This window comes from Nicotiana tomentosiformis, chromosome 2, assembly GCF_000390325.3.
Source record: "Nicotiana tomentosiformis chromosome 2, ASM39032v3, whole genome shotgun sequence".
NCBI lineage: Eukaryota > Viridiplantae > Streptophyta > Magnoliopsida > Solanales > Solanaceae > Nicotiana > Nicotiana tomentosiformis.
The window spans coordinates 63447928-63456628 of NC_090813.1; the positions used below are offsets into that span (position 1 = coordinate 63447928).

Below are 8701 nucleotides of genomic sequence, written 5' to 3' on the forward strand. Positions count from 1 at the left end.
GGATGTATCCCTTTGAGAGGTAATATTATAAGTTTGATGTACTATTCTATTTTATTTGAATGTTATTGGCTAACATGAGATTATGTAGGACAATTGGCAAATGTAAATAATTTGTTAAGCAGAGGAATAAGATTGAAGGATCTATATGCGAAGCCTATCTTGCAAAGGAAACTGCACATTTTTGTTCTTATTATTTTGAGAGTAACGTGCCATGTTCTAGGAATAGGCCCAATAGGCACACGGTCGAATCTGTGAATGATCCATTATATCCACCAATGTCCATATTCAATCAACCAGGCCGATGTTCTAAGGATGTTAGAAAGAGAAGTTTGAGTGATATGGAGTACAAGTCAGCTACACTTCATGTGTTGCTAAATTGTCCCGAAGTTGTACCATTTCTCAAGTAAGTATTGATTTATTAGTTATCAAAATGTAAAATTTACTGTGACTACATATTGATGCAACTACTAAAAATATTTGATATGTCACAGTCACTTCGTGGGTCAATTTGGCTATGATGCTGTATATACGAGATTTGATACGTGGTTCAAACAGTTTGTAAGTGTATATATATATATACATATGTAGTGAATGTATAAAAATTGATTCATAAGTTGTGCTAACTTATGACTTTTTTTAACTCTATGTAGGTAAATAATCCAAATAATGGTGTAAATCAATTTTTGAAAGATATATCTTGGGGACCTGGGCTTCAGGTCACAACAATGTCTAAGTACGTAGTGAATGGTTATAAGTTTCATACAGAGGATTGCTCTAAAAATAAAAATAGCAACAACAGCGGGGTGTGGGTTCAAGGTGGTGATGGCAACCAAGTTGGAGATATTGATTATTATGGTGTGGTCAAAGAAATATTACAACTAGAATATACAGGTTGGCCATATAAGAAATTGATACTCTTTAGATGCAAGTGGTTTGACCCAAATCCAACAAGAGGTACAAGAGTACACAACCAATACAACATAATTGAGGTTAATCATACGAGGGAGTATGATCGCTATGATCCTTTCATAATTGCACATAACGTTAGGCAAGTGTATTATGCTCCTTATCCATTGCGGCGGAATAAGTCCGATTGGTGGGTTGTAATAAAAACTAAGCATGTAGGTAGGGTGGAAGTCGAGAATGTGTTAGATGTTGCATATCAAAACGATATCTCCAATATTTACCAAATAGTGGACGATCAGTTAGAAAATGATTTGGAACATCCTGAACGCATATTGGAAGAAGTTGATATAAATAAAGTAACAATTATAGAAAATGAGGACGAGGAATCAACTGATGAAGCTCAAACAAGTGAGGACGAAGAATTCTCGGACGAGGAACAATACGTCGATGAGGATTAAAAAGTTGGTTTTTTAAAGCACTCTCGTTTTATAGCTAGTTTCTTATATGTTTCAATCTAAATGTGTATTATATTATGCAGATGGCAGGCAAGGGTCAAGGTAACAATGACCCTACTAGTTCTCGGGGTCGAGAAAAGGGTAGGAAGGGAAAGAGGAGGGTAGAAAATAATACTCCCTCTTGTCCACCTTTTTCAGAGATGCCTATGTCTTATCCTCCACCACACGGCTATACTGAGCTGCCATAGCATCACGAGCCGTACACCTTCATTCAGACACCCAGTCTTCCATCACAGGGCCACAGGGTCGCTACCAAAGTAACGTGGAGGAATTCATCCGTAGTCATCCAGCTGGTGAATCGGGTGAGCCAACCCAACCTTCGGACGAGGATGCTGAAAGAATATGGTTGGAGTCTGTTGGCGGTCCAAAATGGGGGAAGGTATACGGGCTTCCTACTAAAAACTTCCATCGCTATAAGTGTGGAATGCGAGGAATAGGGACTTCCTCGCATGGCGAGCAACTTAATAGGGAGAGCCTCTCCGCTATGCGGGAGACAGTGACAAAGCTCACATCAAAGCTAGAAGCGGCCAAGGAAAGAGAAAGGCTTAGAGATGCTCAATTCCTTGGCATGCAAGCTCAGATCAGAACTCTCCTATCAAGTGGAGCTTTTCCGTTGCCCCGATCTCGTGAGTCATCTCCAGAGGGTCGATCTCCATGTGATCGTTCCTCCCACCCTGCTCGTGATCGTTCCTCCCGTCCTCCCCGTGATCGTGCTTCCCGTCCTCCACAAGACCGTTCTCTATATCGTCTTGTAGATGAAAGTTCATCAGATGGTGATGATGATGTTGTACAAAATACTCCTTGACTTTTATATACTTTGAACTAGACAAATAGAACCAGTTTTGAACTAGTTGTAATTAGTTTTAACTTGGTTTTGGATTTTTATGTTCAATTGAACTTTAATTTGTTAGTTTTAAAGTATTTATTGAATGTTTTGGTTGTTGTTGTTGTGTTGTTATTGTTGTTGTTATTGTTGTGTTGTTGTTGTTGTGTTGTTGTTGTTGTTGTGTTTTTGTTGTTGTTGTTGTTGTTGTTGTGTTGTTGTTGTTGTTGTTGTTGTGTTGTTGTTGTTGTTGTGTTGTTGTTGTTGTTGTTGTTGTTGTTGTGTTGTTGTTGTTGTGTTGTTGTTGTTGTTGTTGTTGTTGTTGTTGTTGTTGTTGTTGTTGTGTTGTTGTATTGGTATGCTGGCAGGTAGTTTAGCTGCCAAAACAGGCATTTTATGCCAAAATTAATCCCAGAAAAACCGAACAATGTTGGTCGGTTTTTAACATAAATAAATAAATTATTCAAAAATACCGACCAAAGTTGGTCGGTTAATGAACATTGAATTCCCAGAATTCAAGAATACCGTCCAACTTTGGTCGGTATTTTGCTTGCATTGTTGAGATTACCGACCATAGTTGGTCGGTAATGTTTAATTTTAATTAGTTTTAAAAAAATATATATTTTCAATTACCGACCAAAGTTGGTCGGTTTTTTTTAATTTTAATAATTAATAAAAAAATATAATTTAGTTAAACCGACCAACTTTGGTCGGTAAAATTAAATTAATAAAATATGTTTCCGACCAAAGTTGGTCGGTAAGTAATTAAACTTGTCAGATGGTCGTTTTAATATACCGACCAAAGTTGGTCGGTAATTTCCGACCAACTTTGGTCGATAAGCCATTCCGACCATCAAAACACCGTCCACACCGTAATGGTCGCGTTTTGGTCGGTAATTTGCCATAACCGACCAACGTTGGTCGGTATTTTTGGTCGGTTTTTAGCGAATTTCTAGTAGTGTAAGCTGACTCCGATTTTTCCCACGTTATGGGTGTCTCGAGCTACGGATCGAGTACCGCCCTAAATATTTTTTTCCGGTTCGGAATGTTGGTTCGCCTCAAGAGACACTTGCGAATTGACATCTAACGGTACTTCGGCTCGAATTTCGGGTACTTCGATTCAAGCTTCAGTGCCATCGCCAAGTGGCCTTCCAGCCCCGGGTACCAAGTTGTTGGTTTCATCTTGAAGGTCGGCTTCGTGGTCGATAGGTAAAGCCATTGCTAATTCGAAGTTGTAAACTGGTGTGTACTGCAGATTTATATCAAACAATCACTGTTATCCTTAGCCCCACGGTGGGTGCCAAACTGTTTACCCGAAAAATCAGATAACATTAAATTTGTGTTTGGTTCTAAGGATATGTAATACCATTTGATATAAATCGTATGGAGAAATAGAAATATATATATTCTTAACTATGAGAATGTGAATAGTGAGCAAAAAGAATGAATAAGATAAAGTAAAACAAGCACAAGGAGATGTCTTTCAATATCAGAAGTGACCTTTTGTTACAGTGTTTTTCGTCCCTCTATGCTTACAAGGATTCCCCCTTTTATAATAGAGGGATCCTACTTTATTTATAATAAAATAAAGCATTTAGTGGAGGACCCATGATGAATTGTCTCTTCCTCGATTACCGCCAAGATTCTCTCCCTTAGTGCGATTGTAACGGCTCTTGTCTGTGAGCTCGATACTGGCTCGAACTTGTTGTTGGGTCGAGCCCTTGGTTTTGGCTTGAGTTCGACCTTCGGGGTGGGCGTAGCGCATTTCCGACCTCGAAGCAATGCCTTGCGGCTCGATTTGGTCACGAGCTCGATAAAAGTATCGAGCCGACTCCTCGATCAACCTTAGGCCTCGAGTCTCGTTTATACTGTCTTCGGAACTTGATCGAACGTAGGAAGGCCGAAATCTATTTCGACCGTATAGAGATGCAAAAATTATATCTCCAAGCAGGGGGAGGGACAAGCCGGCCTACGGGTTCGGCCGAACCCTATAGCTTTTGCTCAAACAGTATATTTGATGATTTGAATTCATGCAATATGTATAGAAATTAAATCTAGAACCCAGTCATTAACCCTTGAAGTCGCGTTCCCAAAATCAAGACCCCATAAGGTTAAAACCCTGGCTCCGCTGGTGTCTCCGAGTAAAATCCAAAATTTCAAATCAAATATAACTAAAGTCACCTGCCTAATCCGAATGATTCGAAAATTTTCACAAGGAACATAGTGATTACATAAGCAAACAGCCAAACCAGAGCTTAATTCATTTTTCCCAACAAACCAGAGACTAATTAACGTCATGGTAATTTGGTAAAATTTATATGCATGTTGTACACGGTAATATAATGTGTGTGTGTGTGGGGGGGGGGGGGGGGGGGGGGGGGAAGCAGTTCAGTCCCAAAATTACTGTTTTATTTCATCTTTTAATCCCGTGAATGTGATAATCAACTAAACGCGTTTAACTTCCAATTAACCGAAGGGGCCAAAATCGCTATTTTCACTAGACTTTGTTCACCAAAACGTAAAAGAGTGAAGATTTTGGGGAAACTGCAAATGTGCTATTCTTGATTTTTTTGTTTATGGTTTAAAATTTCTTCAATTTACATGAGGGGTTCGGTTTATAATTACAAATGTCGTCCTGCCAAAAAAATGAAACATGACAATATATCCCTGCTGGTTATGCCCCCATCAAGTTACTATAAAACAATTTTCATAAAGTCAGACCTGAATTATTTAATCTTTGTGGTCCCCGATTTGGCGTGGTGCATCCTTTTTCTTTTTTAATTTGTTAAAGGAAATTCCGTTCTTTCGTTTCTTATCCTCCTATAAATAGCTCCTGCATTCTATTGTTTATATATTGTATCATTCCTCCCCTTCTAGATTTGGCTACCTTTGTTTTTTTTTTAAGATCAGCACATTCTACTTTTCTTAATTGGCAAGTGAGATGAAGATATGGTTTGTGTTGTTAACTGTATTGTTAATCTTCATTAACATAAGTTCACTGTTGGTAAAGGGAGAACAACAGGTGCCTTGTTTGTTTATTATGGGAGACTCTTTATTTGATAATGGAAATAACAATAATCTCCTTACTACTGCAAAGGCCAATTATCCACCTTATGGAATTGATTTTCCTGATGGTCCTACTGGTAGATTCACCAATGGCAAGAATACCGCAGATTTCATTGGTCCTAATTTCTTCTTCTTATTTTATTATTATTTTTGGTGTATTAAATTTTAATCTATCTTAATTTCATTGAAATGCTTAGTTTTGTTTAATTATCTTAGAAGCTCTTTCCAATATTGCACCATGTATATGTGCGTGTTAGTAATGGGCTAACTATGGATAAAATACCTAAAATAGACTGATATTATATCGTATTAGCTATTAAATTGTTAGAACTACATAAGAACATATCTTCGAGAGTAGTTGTTAATACAAATAAGAAACTCTATTAGCTGCATTTTATAGTAATCAAAAGGCATAGCTTCAGTGAATCTCTAAGTATATCGCATGATAATATGTTTAATCAAAGTAACATTTTAGTAATGGAGTATTTCTAAACTATTTACAATCATGTGGTGAATCCTTACTAATATATTTCCTATATTTACAGCGGAACTGTTGGGTTTTGATAAGTATATTGAGCCATTTGCAACAGTGAAAGGTGTGGAGATGTTTAGAGGGGTGAACTATGCATCTGGTGCTGCTGGAATTCGTGATGAGTCGGGAATACATTTGGTAAAATACTTCAACATATATCCCTTGACTAGAAGAGCATTTGCAATTAGATCAAGGACAAATAACAAATAAGTAACAACATATATATAATAGCAGCTTATGACCTTATGTAGTAAGACAAGAGTCGTACGTTGGAGATCACGCATAATTTTCGTTTCCTCTAGGGGTATGACAATCTTAATCTCGTTCTTGTTTGCGTTTGCATGAGACTCGATCTCTTATTTATTTTTTTGAATAGAGGCAAACTTCAAGCTGTTGTTAAACACGATCTATAGCATTTAGAAAAGAGTTCCAGTTAACTTAAATTTTTACGTACTTAGAAAAGAGTTCCAGTTTTGATCAAAAGAAAAGAGTTCCAACTTATATAATTTTGTTCGCAAACTTGAAGGTTGAAACCTCTTTATTTTCAAGTCAAAATCCACAAACAAACACGTCATAAAGAATTATTTTCGGATACTATGTTGCCAAACTCCGGTAGATGATTAGGCTGAGCTAACCACTTATAACAAAAATTTGTTAAAGTATAAGAAGAATAACCAAAGGACAGTTCACATTCTTTTAGTAGATTTTCGATTTTTTTATTTTAAAAAAAGGTAGATTTTCGATGCCCATGATAACTCCAAGAAAAATATAAAAGAATTCATTTCATTTTTATACTTTTTTCGATTTTCAAAGAGAATAAATATAATGCGCTTTACTCTTACATTTGTAGCTAGATTGCCCCTAAGCTAACTTAACTTAAATCTCTTTCTTTACTTTTTTCTGGATTTTCAGGGAGATCGAATCAGCTTGAATAGGCAATTGCGAAATCACAAAGTGACAATTTCCCACATGTCTACTTTGCTTGAAAATAATATGACTTTAATCCAAGAGTATCTAAGCAAATGTATATACATTGTTGGAATGGGGAACAATGATTACATCAACAACTATTTGCTGCCTCAGTTCTACCCATCAAGCCTTTTGTACAAACCAGAAAAATATGCCACAATCCTAGCTCAGCAATATGAAAAACAATTAAAGGTACAAATACAATTTCCATTAATCAAATTCCTTTCATTTGACTTTTTTGCTTAAGATTACTAATATATTCCAGTTTTTTCTTGGTAACAAAACAGACTTTGTACCGTTACGGAGCAAGAAAAGTTGCGGTGTTCGGGCTAGGTAGCATAGGCTGTATTCCAGCAGAGTTGGATTTGTATGGGACAAAGGACTCAGTATGTGTCGACTCTATAAATAGTGCAGTTCTAAAGTTTGTGGACAAGCTTAAGCCAATGATAGACGATTTCAACAGTAATTTGCCCAACGCAAATTTCATCTACATAAATGTAACAAGCATTGCAATTGGAGATCCTTCATCTATCGGTATGTTAAACATGTCACAGTAAACAAATAATTATCTGTGTAATTCCAAAGAATATTATTATTTATCTTCTCCATTTTTCCCTCTAATATTTACACAAACATAAATGGTAACTTAGTCAAGATGGTACTCAATTAACACGCTATCATATATTAAACTATATAGATAGTATACAAAATCTTGTATATATAGCTTAATTTAATTTTCATAACTTTGGTTGCAGGTATAACAAATTTAGCTGAGCCATGCTGTGAAATTTCGAGCTTCATAGCTAAGGGGCAGTGTAGTTATGGAGGAAGTGCATGCAGTGATAGAGCATCACACTATTTTTGGGATGGTTTTCACCCAACAGAAGCTCCCAATAAGGCCACTGCTGAAAGAGCTTACACTGCTCTTCTACCCACTGATGCCTATCCCTTTGATATTAGCCACTTGGCTCTGCTCTAAATAAGTTAACATAGTCGCGTGTGGTGTAACTTCGTCAAGCTTTAATTTGAATAAACTTGATTTGCATTTCTGTAGACGTACGTCACAAATAGTTGGATTGTCCAAATCATTCAGTAATGACCTTCAATCATCAATAATTTGTGAGTAAATTGTGTGACCATTATTTAACAGAAGTCACCTTTAATAGCAGTTATGGGTATTAATGAACACCAAGAAACCGACTCCACCATAAACCGAATCAAGCGCTAAACAAAATGGAAAAAATATAATGTATAGCTGCCCTCAAAATAATACTTGAAATATATATATAATTTATATACATTTTTGGCTACCAAATATAAATAATTTTTGGCGCAGGCTAAAAGTAAAAAAAACCCTAAAAATAGGCATTTATGGTTTTGTTTGATTGGATATGGTATTGAAAGAAGTAAACTCAATAAATTTAATTTTATTTGGTAGTAGCTAAATAAATTAAACCGAGATCGAAATCAAACCGTCATTTTACACAAGCAGGATACTTCATTTGGAAAAAAATTATAAATCTTTTAATATACTTTTTCATACTTTTTATTTGTAAAAATTGCATGGGGCGTCCTATTTGGTCGTCCTCATTTAACCTATATCCATATTTTTAAAATTATTTAACCTATACCCTAATTTTGACAACTTCAAATCCTGCGACCTATGCGCTCCTTTTTTCCTCTTCTTCTTTTCCTCTTCTTCTTCTTTTCTCTCTCTAACATGTTATCCTGTAAATTACACGTGTTATCGTTTCTGGAAATTGGACAAAGCGACAAATCTAGAAGAAAGAAAGATTTGACACTGCCTCTCAAATATTAATACATCCCAACACAAAGTACGTAAATAATAAAACAAGAGTTTATTTGTAACGACTCGACCGGTCGTTTTGA

At 36.2% G+C, this 8701-nt stretch overlaps 1 protein-coding gene across 2 annotated transcripts; it reads left to right on the top strand.

The window, feature by feature from the left end:
- Window positions 1–5094: 5094 nt before the first annotated feature.
- On the top strand, window positions 5095–7864 carry LOC104114507 (GDSL esterase/lipase At1g29670-like). Of its 2 annotated transcripts, none has more exons than XM_018777095.3 (5): window positions 5095–5426; window positions 5856–5980; window positions 6926–7003; window positions 7099–7345; window positions 7567–7864. In XM_018777095.3, the coding sequence occupies exons 1-5, from the start codon at window positions 5186–5188 to the stop codon at window positions 7788–7790; spliced, it is 915 nt and encodes a 304-aa protein (XP_018632611.1). In that variant the 5' UTR covers window positions 5095–5185; the 3' UTR covers window positions 7791–7864. The 2 variants fall into 2 exon arrangements, with proteins under 2 accessions (XP_018632611.1, XP_009623261.1); XM_009624966.4 differs by having other exon boundaries at window positions 5097–5426; window positions 6755–7003.
- The last annotated feature ends 837 nt before the right edge of the window (window positions 7865–8701 follow it).